The 18,793-nt window shown below is 44.3% G+C and overlaps 1 protein-coding gene across 1 annotated transcript; it reads right to left on the bottom strand.

The window, feature by feature from the left end:
• Nucleotides 1-2,487: 2,487 nt before the first annotated feature.
• On the bottom strand, nt 2,488-3,844 carry LOC119338343 (F-box/LRR-repeat protein At2g43260-like). The gene has a single exon (XM_037610641.1). It carries the CDS (start codon nt 3,814-3,816, stop codon nt 2,596-2,598), a length of 1,221 nt encoding a protein of 406 aa, XP_037466538.1. The 5' UTR covers nt 3,817-3,844; the 3' UTR covers nt 2,488-2,595.
• Between the last annotated feature and the right edge of the window lie 14,949 nt (nt 3,845-18,793).

The raw sequence follows: 18,793 nt of genomic DNA, 5'->3' as shown, positions 1-18,793 counted from the left end.
AAAAACGCAAAAAACAAATAGCGAAAAGCAAGGAAGAAGATACATCGCTTGCAATTGGGAAAACTATGAATCTAGTTGCGAGTTGATGGTGGACTTGTACCTAGGACAACTACGAAACTATGAACCCAGTTGCGAGTCAAGGTATGACTTACAACTAGGATGAAACAAACTACATGCCAGTTGCATGTCAAGGGTGGACCTATAACTGGGATGAAAAATAAATCACAGGCAAAATTATAGGGATCAAAGGTCGGTCAGTGAGAAGATGAGGATAAGCTGCATCGTCGAACCCCCAAATGATGATATATATGGGACCACGTGGAAAGAAACGCGAGAACATGATGACACAAAATAAACAAGACAAGAGGGCGCGCGACAAAAAATGACGAGCTCACATGGACGCACATGTTTTGGTTTGTACGAACATTAAGGCAAACAAATTGGACAGTTAGACATATATGAGCTAAAAATTCATCTAGATTGGATTTAGCAAATCTGAAACAAAAAATCTAGCTACATGGTCAAACCAAAAAAGCAAAAGAGGGAATAAAAAGCCACATGGCCCTAAAAAAACTAAGCCCACAGAGAAAAACCAATACACAAAACATAATAACGGCCCACTAAAAAGAATATTATATCAGGCCTCACTGCTTCACGAGGGACAAACAGAAAACACGACGCAACGATAACGAGCATGACTCAGAAACACGTGTATCTAACAATATACGAGTTAGATGAAACATTGTTAACTCTCATTTAGATGAGAATTAGCAAACCAATCCAAAACAAGACCCCAGATCGCACAGCAAAAACGGCCAAGCATGCACAAACATGTCAACAAGTAGACACCAATCACATGATGCGACACATAGCGCGTGTGACAAAAATAACCCGTGATCAAGATTTGCACGACATTCGAAGCGAACATATGAAAGAGCGAAAACAAGTTCATGAATTTTAAACAAATAAATAAAGAAAGAAAGGAAAAAGGTAAAAGGGAGAAAAGGATAAAATAAAAATAAAAACAAAAAACCCACGAATTTAAAACTAGTTCATAATTGAAAGCAAATAATGAAATAGAAAAAATAAAACAAAAAATAAAATAAAACGGAAACAAACAAAAAAAATACTAGGAGTCAAATGAAAGTATACAAAAATGAGAAGAACTAGAATTGACTCGTTGCACATACTTTTGACAAGAAAATAGAAAAACGCAGCCTATGACGAAAAAATACTAAGGCACACTAGATGTGAGGCGCTGGAGAAAAATGCAACTGGACTATAGACAAAAACGGCCTGCCAGCCCAATATCACAAAAACAAACACGACAACGGGCCAACCTCGTACGAGATACAACCTGGACATGAGCTACGCGCGAGACAAGGCTGAACGAGCGAGCGCACCGGCCAGACCATCACGTTTTGCACAAATATTAAAGACAAAAGACAGATGATCCAACGACTCTGGACTTAGATGTGAGATAGCTATTTCACATTTAGATATGAAATAGCAAATCTGAACCTTCTATTGTTCAAGTTAATCCCTGCAAGCATTATTCTGCATAATGAGGCAGCCCCAATCTTCAGTGAACACTCCGGCAACCAAAATTTTCAATAACAGAACTGATAAAATGCAACCTGGGAAACTGGTCTGCTAAATGTCTAGATAAAGTAAACTTATGCGGTTGGACATCTTAGCTAGGAGTACTTAATAAAATTAACGCTTACTTGAACTGCAATTCCACTGTTCCCTCTTCATCCTCACCCCGTCCCAATTTAAGTTTAGCCAGAATCCAGCGAGGACTTCTCTCCCAGAAAGAAGGGACGGTCCGAATGTTTATCTAACTTGAGCAAATGTGTGATGGATAGCACCAATGGTATTGACAGAAACATCAAACAACCACGATACTGATAAGAAAAATAATACAGTACTCCGTTATGTGTAGCAGCATATAATCTGAAGTCACCTGCTAACACAAATCTGACACAACAAATATATATTTCGTGTGGTTCAGTGTTTCCTCCCCGGGTTTTTTAAGTGAGCTCATTCTACTCCACAAATCATAAAAAGTTAAAATTTACCCGAGCTAATAAACTCTGAAAAACAGAAGTGGCAATGGTTCTCCAGAGTTAAATAAAGTGAACTTAGCAAAGATTAAAACATATTCCCTTCACCAGAAGAGAGGCACTTCAAAACATGATAAAAGAACAAGAGCTGTCATTTCATAACAAAAGATCAAATCAAGTTCTTGCAAGTATCAAGATCCGCAGAGTTTAAGCTTTTCAAGTATGCCAATTTGGTCACTGATTTTTTCCGGTTTCAGCTAAGCTGCTCACGTAGTTCTTGTCAATTTCCAACTATATTATATATCTTATTGTGAAAATATCTCCGTCATAGAGTACAGGTTACACATACTGCAATAGACGAGCAGCCGCACTGTCTAGTACTGCTCACTAAACAAAAGTAATATTAAAAAAGACAATGTTATGAGTTCATCACCAGCCGAACAAACTATTGATATTTGGAGTATCAAAATTGCTACAGGAACAGAAGACACGAAGGGGACTCCAAAAGTATTGGAAAAGACTATATGCCTTATCCTTGTACTTTCATATTATTGCCTGCAGTAAAAAAACTTGTGAATGGGTGGACGGTGGATGTCGTACATTCGGCCAAAGGATTGCTTTCAAAAATCTTCTTAAACTGCAAGGACTCAAGATGGACCATGAAGACGCCTCCATTTGTTGACACAAATATCACATTCTCATCTCCAGCAACACCCAACACTGTTTGCAGATTTGTCCATTCGCCTGGTCTCAGCGGAAGAAGCTTGTTCAACTCAATTGCTTGTGCCGGCATCCATCCAGCAACTCCATCAAAATCAGTCGTCCTCACCCATAGTTGAGCTACGAAGTCATCTGACACAACGATGAAGCCAAGCCCACCACCCAGCGTACTCAGGTAGAGGCCATGATGACTAGCATGGGCATCAGGCGGCACCTCTACAACAGCTAGGGTCTGCGTATCCAAATCAAGCTCAAGGATGCCAGTCTGAGTACCAAAAATAAACCAGTGAAGTGAATTGCCAACCAGGATGCTTCGACTTCCAACACAAGACATAGTGTGATACGGAACATCGGTCGATATGAGATCGCCCCATGAGTTGGTCTCCGATGAGTAGACGCATGCTCGCGCGACGAGCTTGTCGGCGCACACCAAGACGACCTTGAAGGGGCTCGAGTGGCAGCTGCCGTGCACGTGGTCCTTGTCGCCGGCAACACAGAGCACATCCGCTTGCACATGTGACTTGCTCCAGTCGTGATCCAACTTCGGCGGACTGCCTATGAAACGGCGGTCGCCTGTGACGGGATCCCACACCAGGACCTGGCGGCAGCCCTTGCCGAGGTGGTCCCCCCTGGTGAAGAGCACGCGGCCGTGGCGGCAGCGACGGAAGGACCAGATGCCGTCGTTTCCCTCGACGCCGCCGCCTTCGATGCCGTCGAACCGCACGGAGAAGCGCTCGGGCAGGATGAGGTCCGGCCGATCCAGGACCGACCTGAAGGAGAGGTCTCCGCGGTAGAAGTCCAGGAACACGCCGATGATGGGGGGCTCCCGGTGGTGGGCGCAGAAGCGGCGCAGGAATTGGGGATCGGCGATGAGGTGGCGCCACTGCTTGCAGACGAGGGAGGCACGGGGGAGAGAGGAAGGCTGCGCGGGGAGGCGGATGAGTACCTCGGGGAGGAGGTTTTCATCGTCCGTCGGGGTCGTCTTCGCCGGCGGCGGCAAGGCGGAGCGGCGGCGGCAGATAGGGTTCATCTCGTCTCTCCTGTCGATGCGGCGTGATCGATCGTGTCCTCTCTATCTATGAGGAATATAAATACGTGGTCACTGTGTCCTGAGTATTTATTATTTCATTGCATATACGGGCTGAGCCATCCGAATTCGAATACAATCGGGACTAGTACGTACAATGCGGAACGTATATGTGCACGAACATATTTTTTTCCGAAAAATACACGAACAGATTTCTAATCGAAAACAAACTCTCTTTACCGTGTTTGTCCCCGACGACTACGATGGTTCTTATAAGGTAGAATGTACGTGTGCATATTTTTTAACACACTATAAATACAAGTGCTCATATGGACATACATGTACACCCTATCCGCATCTTCGAGTGAGTTGGCATATCATTTCGAGGTTTTACGAAGTTCATTTTCTTTCACTAAACGCGAATCGCCAGAAATCCTGAAAAATAAAACCAAAAGAAATGCGAACACCTGAACTTAAATCTTGGTGGGTTGAGGATACCATTGTCCATTTAACTATCCAACCATAATTTGGTTCACGTGCGTGTGTATATTCATAAAGATAAGTGTATGCATGTATATATATGAGTGTATGCGTCTGTATACTTTGCTAAACCAAAATACCGCCTTTTTCCTGTCTTAGATACAATTGGGAGTACATTATTTTCAACTATTTTTTAGAGGAAAACTTCCGGCCTATTCATCAATTGTCAAGGTAGTACAAAAAAAAATAGAAATAAAAAATACATCTCGTGTGTCTCTGTGGCAGTAGTGGTTGTTTGGTGGTATCGATATCTCGATGTAATTTATTACGGTTGAGATATTTTACACTATAATAGATCTGATCATTTAAAAAATGACGAAGATAAATAGTTTGATGTGTTGTCTGTTGAATTTTTTAGTAGTTAGATGCAGAGTTAGGACCTAAATATTCAGCAAATGTCAGATTTTTTAGACAGGCAAATCAAATCGTTTTTTTCTGTTTGTGATAATTCTTTTAATTTTTTATCATGTCATGGCAGTACAAAGAATATAAACATAAATAAAAAATTACATCCATGACGTAGTCATTTAGCGACGACTACAAACACTAGAACAAACTGAAGGCATGTTGCCGTCATCACCCCTTCCTCACGGAGCCAGACAAACTTGTTGTACTAGATAGTCGAAAAGTCTTTGTGCTAAGGCCCTACATGACTAGCGCACCAGAACAATCACCGCCGATGAAAAGAAGTATAGGTTGAAAGAATCCAACCAGTAAACACACGAATGAATATGATCAAAGACCAGCACCGGCAAACCCCGCAAAATTCGTCGGAGACATGCTTCCGCACGCCCTTCGACGCCGGTAGACACATCATGGAACAAGAGCCAAGTAGGAAGAACCTTATTACATTTTCAGGGAGTCGCCACCATCTCATCATCATTCTGAGCAGAACATAATAAACAATAAACAAACTCATAAAAATATTTAACAACGGAACAAGATCCCTCCTACCAGCAAGGATCGGGGTACCACCGCGCCTCTATGGCCGTGGAGCCACCGGAGACGAGGCAGGCCGGTGGCGACCCCGCGGTAGGGAGAGAAAACCTAGTTTTTTTAGAGGAGGTGGCGGCTAGGGTTGATGGCGTCTAGTCGAACATTCTTTCATGGCAGATTATGTTTATAGACAATGGTAAATTTAGTTGGCGAGCTGAAATGATCGAGAAGAGGTGTCTAGAGGGGGGGTGGTGATTAGACCCTCAACAAGTAAAGATAACAGTTTTTAGGTTTTTCAAGGTGAGGTTGCAAATTAGCACAATTTCAAGCATTCACAATACAATTCAAGCAAGCATGCATAGTGTATATGCGCAGCGGAAAGTAAAGCATGTAACTTGCAAGAAAGTAAAGGGATGGGATTGAAGTGTGCAAACGCAATTGGAGACACGAAGATTTTTGGCGTGGTTCCGATAGATGATGCTATCATACATCCACATTGGTGGAGACTTTAACCCACGAATGGTAACAGTTGCACGAGTCCACGGAGGGCTCCACCCACGAAGGGTCCACGAAAAAGTAACCTTGTCTATCCCACCATGGCCATCGCCCACGAAGGACTTGCCTCACTAGGGTAGATCTTCACGAAGTATGCGATCTCCTTGCCCTTACAAACCCTTGGTTAACTCCACAATCTTGACGGAGGCTCTCAAGTGACATCTAACCAATCTAGGAGACACCACTCTCCAAAAGATAATAGATGATGTGTTGATGTTGAACTCCTTGCTCTTGTGCTTCAAATGATAGTCTCCCCAACACTCAACTCTCTCTCACAGATTTGGCTATGGTAGAAAGATGATTTGAGTGGAAAGCAACCTGGGGAAGGCTAGAAATCAAGATTCTTGTGATTGGATTGGAATGTCTTGCTCTCAATACATGAGTAGGTGGTTCTCTCTCAGAAAATGAGTAGTGGAAGTGTTGGCATGTTCTGATGGCTCTCTCACATATGAAGAAGGGGGTGGGGGTATATATAACCTCCACACAAAATCTAACCGTTACACACAAATTCTCAAACTCGGTGGGACTGAATGGTTAAACTCGGTCAGACCTACTTGATTCAAAATGTGAACGTTAGGCATTTCGGTGGGACCGATAAGGTCAACTCGGTGTGACCGATGTGTTAGGGTTAGGGCAAAACCTTATCTCGGTGATACCGATTGCGTGAACTCGGCGAGACCGGTTTCAGCAATAAACAGACAAATACTTGGTCAAGCAAACTCGGTGAGACCGGCTGCGTATCTCGGTGAGACCGAAATAACTGCAATAAGTAACAGAGAGTTTGCAAGGTCATCTCGGTAAGAACGAGATCTCATCTGTGAGACTGAACTGATTAGGGTTTGTGGCAATGGCTATGTCAAGTGAACTCAGTGGCGCCGGTTGAATCAAATCGGTGGGGCCGAGTTTGACTTTAAGTTTAGGACATATGTGGAAATGAGAAAGTGGTTGAGGGCTCTCGAGAATATCACCAAGCACTTTGAGCAAGCAAGCCATTAAGCAACACCTCATCCCCTTTTAATAGTATTGACTTTTCTATGGACTCAATGTGATATTGGATCACTGAAATGAAAATATAGAGTCCTGAGTTTTTGCCAATGTTTGTCCTTAGCATCTTAAAAGGGTTCCACAATCTTTTATCCTGCCACTCCAATGTTAAACTCATCTGAAATATACTAGGTAGAAGTAGTAGTCCAACAAAAGATATATTGACATTAATTATCAAAATCATCCAGGAAGTACTTGTGCTTTCACAAGCATAGCCAAATCCGTCTCAGTTTATTCTTTGTTAACAAATTGTCGCGCAACTTAAAATGCCATGAAAACAGTACTCGTTTGAACTATGAGTGTGTCTAGAACTCGGTCGAAAATGTCAACATAGTTTTGTTTCTATGATCGGCACGATTGGTGCTGCAAACGACGATGAAAAATATTGCGACCGTACTGCAAACAACAACAACATGTGCTATAACAATTTTGATTAAAATGCTACAACTGTCAATGAAGAATATTGCAACCGGTGAGATGACCTGCTACAATCGGCGATGGACGACACGTGCTACAACCAGCAAGACGGGTGTTACAACTGATAGGAAAAAATGTTGTAAACGATGGGATAAAATGCCGCAGGTTGATTCAGACGCGGTTAAATATGAGTAGATTGAGTTTTAGCGAGCCCGTTGAACTATCTCCGTTATAGGAACAGAAAAACATCGTAAATCTGTGCAATACATCGCGCTGGAAAAATTAGGAGTCCTCACAACCGAATTGTCTCTCCAACTCCTCTTCCTTTGATAGTATTCTCGCTTTTTTCTCTTACAGAAGTTTCGGTCCCCCCAAACGCCCTCCGCCGTCAGCGATGCAGCCCGATCTCGCGGCGGCGAATCGCCGTGTGATGGAGGATTTGACGAAGAAATATGGAGTGACCCCCGAAACCATCGACTATGTGACCCTTGGCCCGGTGTGCGTCGATCCCCGCCGCATCGTGAAGGTGCCTCGTCCTCCGATCCCTGCCGCCGGCGCGGAGGGGCCGCCGAGGCGTCACCCCCGGGCAGAGCCGAGCCCGCTCGAGGCAGCGCTGCTGGACACCGTTCACCGGCACCACCTCCAGGCGCTCGCCATGATGGACCGCGGGATCGTCGGCCGCCACGCGCGCGGCATGCTGCTCGCGGGCTACGCCTACGGCCTCCACGACCCCGTCTGCAACATCCTCGCCAACTGTCTCTGGCACGATACAGTGTTCCCCGCTTCCTCGAGCCAGGAGGTTCTTCAGCCCATGATGCTGAGCTGCAAGGCCATATTCCGCCTGGCTCGCCGCTCCCTCGACGCCCTCGTCGTTCATGAGGGCGTACGCGCCCACCCTGTTTGCTGAAGAGGCCGTGTCCTACCTGAGCAGAAGTCATGGCACCCTTCACCATGCCGCCGTGCTTGTTGACAGAGAAGGTGTTCTCCACGCAAACCGCATGGACGACGCCTTCAGGGCTGCCATTCTGGCAGTGCATCTCCCTAGTGACGCAGCTCGCGAGGCTCAATTCTTTTTCATTGTCAACTGTGCTCCTACATATGCTTTTCTTGCAAATCATGGAATTCATGGTCACCCATTAGCTTTTGGATTATCTGACCTGAGGCCGCAAAGCAATTCATCGCATATAGTGTTTGAATTTGTCAAGTTGGCTGCTTCCAGTTTAGCTCTCACACAGCCGGCACCAAGCTCGCCGAGCCTAAGCCAAGGAGCATATAGAGCGTTAAGGATCAAGATGCATGCCTTCAAGAGGGATCAGGAGTTTTGCCTTGGTATAGTAAACATGGCACTCAAGAAACTTGCGTCCCAGTTTGGGGTAAAATTACCGTTTGCCTAATGGCTGATTTATACTATTTTGGTTTTCCTTCAATCTGCTGCATCTCTAAAATGGTTTAATTTTCATTATTCAGGAAATTTATCAGATTCATCTACTATGCGGCAAGAGTTTGGTTACTTTGGTTCCTGATAGCTATTATCACGTCAACTTCTTGGCATCTCGTGAGAGTGAACCTAATCAGCCTAAGCTGTTTTTTGCTGAGGTTCGTGCTTCACTTCAAGATGTGGATGATGTGACCTTGTGCTGTCCCGTGACATTATCAGAAAGAACTGGTATGCCAAGTTTTTCTTGTTTTTCATTAGTTCATATGACCGAATTCTCATGTTACACTTGACTGAGTTTTTAGAAATTTACCATTGGCAAGTAAACGTCTAGTTTTGCGCAGATCCTGTTTATTTAGTATCTCATCTTACTGAATGAATTTCTCTGATACTAAAAGAGAGTAGGGCGGAAACATGAATTAAACGTGCAAATCACTTAACTTTGGGTTACACACTTACACTGAAATTAATTTTGGGTTAAACAGGGAGTTTTTGAGTTCGGTTTATATGATAGCCTCGAGTAGCAACTGAACTTTCACATTAGACCAGACTAAGAGTTTCTAAAGTTGAGTATTTGCAACAGATTTACTCATTTAGCATGAATTGTGTTTTTCTTAGATCAATCATTTAATTGTGTGGCAAGCACATTTTGCTGAAACATCTAATTCTGTATAGAAACTGTTTATTTCAGCTTTATTCCAATTGGATTTGAGTTACCAAGGATTTTTTTTATTATATGCTCCATTCAATACGAAATATGAATATTATGATACAACTTTTGTTGCTCAATGCATTTTTGCCTTGCGATCCAAGCTAATTACTGTTTCCTTTTGATGGCTGCTTGGTAATTAGGTGGATGTTCTGCTTGTGAGTATATGGGAATGAAACTCATCCATCCTGTAGATGAGAAGTTCAATGGACAATGTGACTTCAATAAGGGTAGAGACCCACACATTGTTGAACTTTTCAGGAAAGACCCTACCTCAGAGTTTGATGTTCCACTGATTGATGATTACATTTTCTTTGAGCTTGATCAACACCCTGAGGTTACAACCTTCCTGGAGACCTCTTACTCCTATATGAGTGATGATCAAGTGGACCTGAGTCTTTTGTGGTTTGAAAATTACATGCCTTGAGCTGTGTTATTACTGGTATGTATATGATATTTATAAATATTTGTATGCCCTAACTTAGGCATTTTAATTGGTCAAAAGCAGATGTAATCATAGAAACTAGAAATTTTGGGGATACAAGAATGCATACATCTTGAATACACTAACAACAATCAAAGAGACATCACTATGGGTGTCCGAGATCACTCGATGAGGAATACTCGTCGATTGGGGTGAAGACAACTTTGAAGGTCCGACTACAAACTAGTTCGCAATTAAACAACAAGAAATAACTATGATATGCAATCTGGATATTGCGAATACAAATAAAGTATAGATGATGGTTGTGGTTTTGTAAGTGGTCTTGGCCTAGTCGTTGGACAAGTACATGAAGTTGCAGCTATGGTGAGCTTTTTACTAAACAAACCCATGTCTAAACGATGCTCTAGGAGCACTATTTATGGAGGGGCGAAGTGCAAATTCAGCCAGCCCAACTCTAGGTAGATTTACTTCGCAAAACGCAGTAAAAAACTGTCTATGCCCCAAAAGTTAACTAGCATAACATTTGTTGAAGGCTATGGATGAAATAATGAAGTGTCAGCTTGTTTATTTGATCCATGTCTTCATGCGTCATTATGGTGGCTTCAAAGTCTTGAGATCTTCATTTGAAGCTCCATCTCATTCATTGCGCGTTCATCTGAGTCTCCGTCTCAGTTTCCATGCTTGATCATGCTTCAACACTGGTCCTTCTTGTCAATGCTAGGCCCTTCATTCGCGAGAAGTATGAACACATGAAATTTTCACAGCAACATGTTCTCGTGAATATTCCCCAGACATGGAATTATCTGATAAATTAATTATCATGTGGAAGCTCTAGTGAGGGATGCAGATTTGCGTGGATCTTGAAAATTAATAGTTGTGGAGGCTGTGGGTGTAACAATCATTGAGATGTCCTGATCGAAAACACCTCCTAGCTAAGTAACCAATACAAATACGTTTGTATAATAGTACACATCAAATTCCATTTTTTTATTAATAGTAAATGATAATTCTGTAATTACAAAACTGGTAAAGGACCGTGTGGAAATTGTAAAAATAGGAAGGACTTCCAGAATAACAGCGTCCAGGGTGAACTCTATTGCTAACAGCGTCCAGGTTTGGACGCTGATATGGACGGCGTCCAGTCATGCCGTTCGATTGGTGCCGTGATTAGGCTAAATTGAATCGTTTCCCTCTTATAGATAGAGGTTTCATAACTTATAAAACCTAATACGCATGCAGCCGTCGCTCCTTACATCGTCTCATTGGCCGCTCGTCATTAGGATCATTTGCTCATCATTAGGATCATCGACTTGACTTACGAATGGCGCATGTGAGTTATTCCACGACCTCGTTGAATCTTCTTTGTTTGGTATTCTGTATAATTTATTCAGGTGGATTGTATAAATGACTTTGTTGTTACTCTTGGTTAATATAGTTGGTAATTGGCTAATTTATGAGAACAAATAAGTCTTGACTTTGAGTCGGCGGCCGTGCTTTTTGCATCTACATGCCGATGCACCACTACCAGTATTTCTAGGAGCGTGGCGTGTCAGCGCCGTAGCTCAATGTGAACCTACCACACATGTGGCATCTCAACCTCGATAGGGTTCTGGTGCCGGCCTCAGGCCACGCACAACTGACAAAGATCCATCGCCGCACGTGCTCTACTACCGGCCGACCTTCGCCGTGACCCAACGTATGTGGTGGATTTGCCAAACTGGGAAGTGTGGTTCGCCACAGAGAACAACCAGCGTTGCCGGCAGTGCTTCAATTGTGCGTCTGATGCACTGTGCGCGCTCGCCGCTCCACCACCACTGCCGGTCGTGGCAGGCCGATTAACAGCTGGCAGCCTTCCAACAGGCGTTCTCGTGGATGATGGCGTCAGTCTACGTCGACCTGACCAAGGAGGAGGAGGACAACAATGACGCTGCCTAGATCTACCGCCGCCGCTAACTGTTTTTATAGTTTTCATTAAAAAAACATTTAACTAATATAAATAGGACTTCTGCTGGCTGTTTTATTTTTTAAAATTTTCAAAATCCAGCGCAAATGAGAAATGCTTCTGTTCGTGTTGGACACACCTACGAATTGACGGACAAAAACGAACACTGGCGTTCGCCTGACCAAATGAGCAAAGAACGGAGCAAATCCACGTTAGTTTCAACCAAACAGGGACGCTAGTAACAACAACGTCTAGGTGTGGACATGGTTAGCCACAGTGACCAGGCCTGGACGCTACTAACCATTGCGTCCTTCCTATTTTTCAAAATTCTAACTTATCATTACTAGTTTTGGAATTACATAATTATTATTTATTATTAATAAAAAATCAGCATCAAATTACAATCCTGCTATAGCAAGGTGACACTCATTCCACTCCTTCCTCTCCCCTCCTCTCGCCCGTCGGGTGCACCTTCTCCTCCATCAAAGAATGGTTTATGCAGGTTTGGTCGCCACTGGTTTTTGGCATAGCTTCCTGTCCCCTCTGCCCTTAACCTCTCCTTGTCCCAGTCTCGGAGTCTCGGGTACCGGCAAGCCCTGGGATTGAGGTAGAGACAAGAGACAAAAAATAGTTGCACAACAATGTATAATAAAGTTATCTTAAATAATTGACGATCCCTTCGTGTGCGTACATGAGGCTATGAGGATATGCCTCAACCCTTAGCCTGTGGGTATTACTCACACATAGTTATTGAATCACAAGCAATAGACATTGTATAAATAGTTACTGAAAGATGAATGATTAAAAGTCTTACAATGCCACTAATCATGATGGAGTCTTTTTTTGTAAATAATTAAACTAATGGAGGTGGAGGCTATGTTGGTGGAAATGGCTATGGAGATGGGATGTTGACGGTGGCTGCGTTAGATGGTATTGGTGATGGTGAAACTACATGGGAATTTTTACTGGAATTTTTACTCTCCTCCTTTCACTTGTGAGTCTCCTTCTCCTTTATATAGTGCAAACAGTAAGGTTTCAGGGCGCCTCTGTTGCGAATTAGGCTTGGGTCCCTTCACGGAAGATGTCAGAGATGACATCATGGAGGCGATGACGCCTGGTATGACTGGTCGTACGACCAATTTTGGTCATACCGTACACTGTCTTATTTCCTGGGACCTCCTGTGAGCAATTGTATGGAATAGTCTCCACCTCCAACATATCCCATATATGCCTTGATTCTTTTACCTAATAACATTCATCTGCGCAAGGAACAAAATAAACAATGAGATTTGCAATTGTTAGTAATTAGTGGGCAAATTGAAGTGATAATCTCAAAATATCTGAGAATGCCAGGTTGAAACACGGGTAAGAGTTACTGGAATATTCACTCATCAACCATCTGTGTTGGATGCATACGGTTGATGTGACACTACGGTCAACATTCCGCATGATCATGGTCGTGTCTCGAGTAGTCCAAAGGTCACTTTGACTAATTTTGACTAGACCAGATGATGCTTCTCGCAGTCGGTAGACCCACGAGGGAGTCGAATTCGGCTCATAACACAATTCAAAGGTGACACCCGGTGCATCGATTGCACACACTCAAACACAGTCCGTCTCTGTGAAATGGGCGTCGGCGGTTGACTCCCTCGAGTTTCACACCACTCGGCAAAGCTTGAGCTAAGGGCGGATTTGATATCCCCGGCGGCACAAGTTGGCCTCCATGCCAGAGCCAAATGCTTAAGTTTGCATACTCGGCTTCGAAACTGAAAGTCGAAAGCGTTCCTCTTCAGGACAAATAAATGACAACTGTCGACTCGGATAAGTCTAGGCGTTCTTCGTGTTTCACTCAAAATTCTAGATACACCCTTCAGCGGGCCTTCGGCCAGACTCTAGCAGAAAATTTTGGGTATCACCAAGACTTTGCCATATAACATTTTCACGTATTGTTTGCGAGTCCATTAAGGCCTCCGGTAGGTGACTCAGTAGCACGCACAACCAATTTGTCGAAAAAACTTCCTCAAGCCAAGAGTTGATGTTGATGACTGGACCAGACCCGGGGCCTACTGACAGCGAGATTCCCTCAGGGTAGGCCCATAACAAGGAGTCGGAAGAGCAACACTGTAAAAGCCCTAACTAAGTCCATTTGGGTGCATCCACTTTGACGGGGCAGTCCCAGAAGCCCATCCAGCTGATCCACATCTAGAAGCTTATTCGAGTTGTCCTCCACGTCCACACGACTAGACCTTTCGTGGGTCATTAAAGCTCACTTACAAACAACGCGATCAAGTTAACTTCATCGCAATGTATTAAATTTGGTGGTAGTGATCATTGACTCAGCTGTTGTACTCTCATTCACGTCACCCCCTATATAAGGCGAAGTTATGTGAGAATCTAGTTAAGTATTAGGGCATCTTTGACGCCGTCCAGCAAATGGACACCCTAAACGTCCACGAAAACGTCCAGGCGTATCCGTGGACAGCGATAGCGGAGCCGGCCATCCCATCTGGTGCACCAAATATCCACACCTTGTGCAATGGGGAGAGGAGAGAGAAGGGAGGGAGAGGAAATGATGGGTTTATTGTGGGGTTCAATGCTTGTCTGTGTTGGAAATATTCCTTAGAGGCAATAATAAAATGATTATTATATTTCCTTGTTCATGATAATTGTCTATTATTCATGCTATAATTGTGTTATCCGGAAATCGTAATACATGTGTGAATACATAGACCACAACATGTCCCTAGTGAGCCTCTAGTTGACTAGCTCGTTGATCAACAGATAGTCATGGTTTCCTGACTATGGACATTGGATGTCATTGATAACGGGATCACATCATTAGGAGAATGATGTGATGGACAAGACCCAATCCTAAGCATAGCACAAGATCGTGTAGTTCGTTTGCTAGAGCTTTTCCAATGTCAAGTATCATTTCCTTAGACCATGAGATCGTGTAACTCCCGGATACCGTAGGAGTGCTTTGGGTGTACCAAACGTCACGACGTAACTGGGTGACTATAAAGGTATACTACGGGTATCCCCAAAAGTATCTGTTGGGTTGACACGGATCGAGACTGGGATTTGTCACTCCGTATGACGGAGAGGTATCTCTGGGCCCACTCGGTAATGCATCATCATAATGAGCTCAATGTGACCAAGTGGTTGGTCATGGGATCATGCATTACAGTACGAGTAAAGTGACTTGCCGGTAACGAGATTGAACAAGGTATTGGGATACCGACGATCGAATCTCGGGCAAGTAACGTACCGATTGACAAAGGGAATTGTATACGGGATTACTTGAATCCTCGACATCGTGGTTCATTTGACGAGATCATCGTGGAACATGTGGGAGCCAACATGGGTATCCAGATCCCGCTGTTGGTTATTGGCCGGAGAACTGTCTCGGTCATGTCTGCATGATTCCCGAACCCGTAGGGTCTACACACGTAAGGTTCGGTGACGCTAGGGTTGTAGAGATATTAGTATACGGTAACCTGAAAGTTGTTCGGAGTCCCGAATGAGATCCTGGACGTCACGAGGAGTTCCGGAATGGTTCGCAGGTGAAGAATTGTATATAGGAAGTCCAGTTTCGGCCACCGGGAAAGTTTCGGGGTTCACCGGTATTGTACCGGGACCGCCGGAAGGGTCCTGGGGGTCCACCGGGTGGGGCCACCTATCCTGGAGGGCCACATGGGCTGAAGTGGGAAGGGAACCAGCCCCAGGTGGGCTGGTGTGCCCCCCTTGGGCCTCCCCTGCGCCTAGGGTTGGAAACCCTAGGGGTGGGGGGCGCCCCACTTGACTTGGGGGGCAAGTCCCCCCCCCCCCAGGCCGCCGCCCCCCCTTGAGATGGGATCTCTAGGGGGCCGGCACACCCCCTAGGCCCCCTATATAAAGAGGGGGAGGAGGGCAGCCGCACCCTAGTCCCTGGCGCCTCCCTCTCCCCCGTACCACCTCTCCCTCTCGCTGAGCTTGGCGAAGCCCTGTCGAGATCGCCGCTACTTCCACCACCACGCCGTTGTGCTGCTGGATCTCCATCAACCTCTCCTTCCCTTTTGCTGGATCAAGAAGGAGGAGATGTCTTCCCCAACCATACGTGTGTTGAACGCGGAGGTGCCGTCCGTTCCGCACTAGGATCTTCGGTGATTTGTATCACGACGAGTACGACTCCCTCAACCCCGTTCTCTTGAACGCTTCCGCTCGTGATCTACAAGGGTATGTAGATGCACTTCTCTCTCTCGTTGCTAGATGACTCCATAGATTGATCTTGGTGAAGCATAGAATTTTTTTATTTTCTGCAACATTCCCCAACAGTGGCATCATGAGCTAGGTCTATGCATAGTTTCTATGCACGAGTAGAACACAAATTTGTTGTGGGCGTAGATGTTGTCAATTTTCTTGCCACTACTAGTCTTATCTTGTTTTAGCGGCATCGTGGGATGAAGCGGCCCATACCGACCTTACACGTATGCTTACGTGAGACAGGTTCCACCGACTGACATGCACTAGTTGCATAAGGTGGCTAGCGGGTGTCTGTCTCTCCCACTTTAGTCGGATCGGATTCGATGAAAAGGGTCCTTATGAAGGGTAAATAGAAATTGGCATATCACGTTGTGGCTTTTACGTAGGTAAGAAACGTTCTTGCTAGAATCCTATTGCAGCCACGGAAAAACATGCAACAACAATTAGAGGACGTCTAACTTGTTTTTGCAGCATATGCCTTGTGATGTGATATGGCCAAAAGGTTGTGATGAATGATATATATGTGATGTATGAGATCATGTTCTTGTAATAGGAATCATGACTTGCATGTCGATGAGTATGACAACCGGTAGGAGCCATAGGAGTTGTCTTAATTATTGTATGACCCGCGTGTCAATGAATAAATGCCATGTAATTACTTTACTTTATTGCTAAACCGTTAGCCATAGTAGTAGAAGTAATAGTTGGCGAAGAACTTCATGGAGACACGATGATGGAGATCATGATGACGGAGATCATGGTGTCATGCCGGTGACGAAGATGATCATGGTGCCCTGAAGATGGAGATCAAAGGAGCAATATGATATTGGCCATATCATGTCACTATTTGATTGCATGTGATGTTTATCATGTTTTTGCATCTTATTTGCTTAGAACGATGATAGTAAATAAGATGTTCCCTCATAATAATTTCAAGAAAGTGTGTCCCCCGAACTGTGCGCCGTTGCGCAAGTTCGTTGTTTCAAAGCACCACGTGATGATCGGGTGCGATAGATTCCAACGTCCACATACAACGGGTGTAAGACAGATTTACACATGCAAAAACACTTAGGTTAACTTGACAAGCCTAGCATGTACAGACATGGCCTCGGAACACAAGAGACCGAAAGGTCGAACATGAGTCGTATGGAAGATACGATCAACATGGAGATGTTCACCGATGATGACTAGTCCGTCTCACGTAATGATCGGACACGGTCTAGTTGAGTCGGATCATGTATCACTTAGATGACTAGAGGGATGTCTAATCTGAGTGGGAGTTCATTAAATAATTTGATTAGATGAACTTAATTATCATGAACTTAGTCTAAAAACCTTTGCAAAATGTCTTGTAGATCAAATGGCCAATGCTCATGTCAACCTCAACTTCAACGCATTCCTAGAGAAAACCAAGCTGAAAGATGATGGCAGCAACTATATGGACTGGGTCCGGAACCTGAGGATCATCCTCATAGCTGCCAAGAAAGCATATGTCCTAGAAGCACCGCTAGGTGAAGCACCCATCCCAGAGAACCAAGACGTTATGAACGCTTGGCAGTCACGTGCTGATGATTACTCCCTCGTTCAGTGCGGCATGCTTTACAGCTTAGAACTAAGGCTCCAAAAGCGTTTTGAGCAACACGGAGCATATGAGATGTTCGAAGAGCTGAAAATGGTTTTCCAAGCTCATGCCCGGGTCGAGATATATGAAGTCTCCGACAAGTTCTACAGTTGTAAGATGGAGGAAAATAGTTCTGTCAGTGAGCACATACTCAAAATGTCTGGGTTGCACAACCGCTTGTCTCAGCTGTACATTAACCTTCCGGACGAGGCGGTCATTGACAGAATCCTTCAGTCGCTCCCACCTAGCTACAAGAGCTTTGTGATGAACTACAATATGCAGGGGATGGTGAAAACTATTCCTAAAGTATTTTCAATGCTGAAATCAGCGGAGGTGGAAATCAAAAAGGAACATCAAGTGTTGATGGTCAATAAAACCACTAGTTTCAAGAAAGGCAAGGGTAAGAAGAACTTCAAGAAGGACGGCAATGGAGTTGCCGCGTCCGGTAAGCCAGTTGCCGGGAAGAAGCCAAAGAATGGACCCAAGCCTGAGACTGAGTGCTTTTATTGCAAAGGGAAGGGTCACTGGAAGCGGAACTGCCCCAAATACTTAGCGGAAAAGAAGGCCGGCAACACTAAAGGTATATGTGATATACATGTAATTAATGTGTACCTTACCAGTACTCGTAGTGGCTCCTGGGTATTTGATACCGGTGCGGTTGCTCATATTTGTAACTCAAAGCAGGAGCTGCGGAATAAGCGGAGACTGGCGAAGGACGAGGTGACGATGCGCGTCGGGAATGGTTCCAAGGTCGATGTGATCGCCGTCGGCACGCTACCTCTACATTTACCTACGGGATTAGTTTTAAACCTCAATAATTGTTATTTAGTGCCAGCTTTGAGCATGAACATTGTATCTGGATCTCGTTTAATACGAGATGGCTACTCATTTAAATATGAGAATAATGGTTGTTCTATTTATATGAGAGATATGTTTTATGGTCATGCCCCGCTGGTCAATGGTTTATTCTTAATGAATCTCGAACGTGATGTTACACATATTCATAATGTGAATACCAAAAGATGTAAGATTGATAATGATAGTCCCACATATCTGTGGCATTGCCGCCTTGGTCACATTGGCGTCAAACGCAT

Source organism: Triticum dicoccoides, chromosome 1B, assembly GCF_002162155.2.
Source record: "Triticum dicoccoides isolate Atlit2015 ecotype Zavitan chromosome 1B, WEW_v2.0, whole genome shotgun sequence".
NCBI lineage: Eukaryota > Viridiplantae > Streptophyta > Magnoliopsida > Poales > Poaceae > Triticum > Triticum dicoccoides.
The sequence above is the reverse complement of the archived record's forward strand: the minus strand, read 5'-3'. Positions and strand labels throughout refer to the sequence as shown.

Excerpts from the sequence above, each read along its gene's own strand:
- LOC119338343 (XM_037610641.1), bottom strand. The coding sequence starts at position 3,816 with ATGAACCCTATCTGCCGCCGCCGCTCCGCCTTGCCGCCGCCGGCGAAG.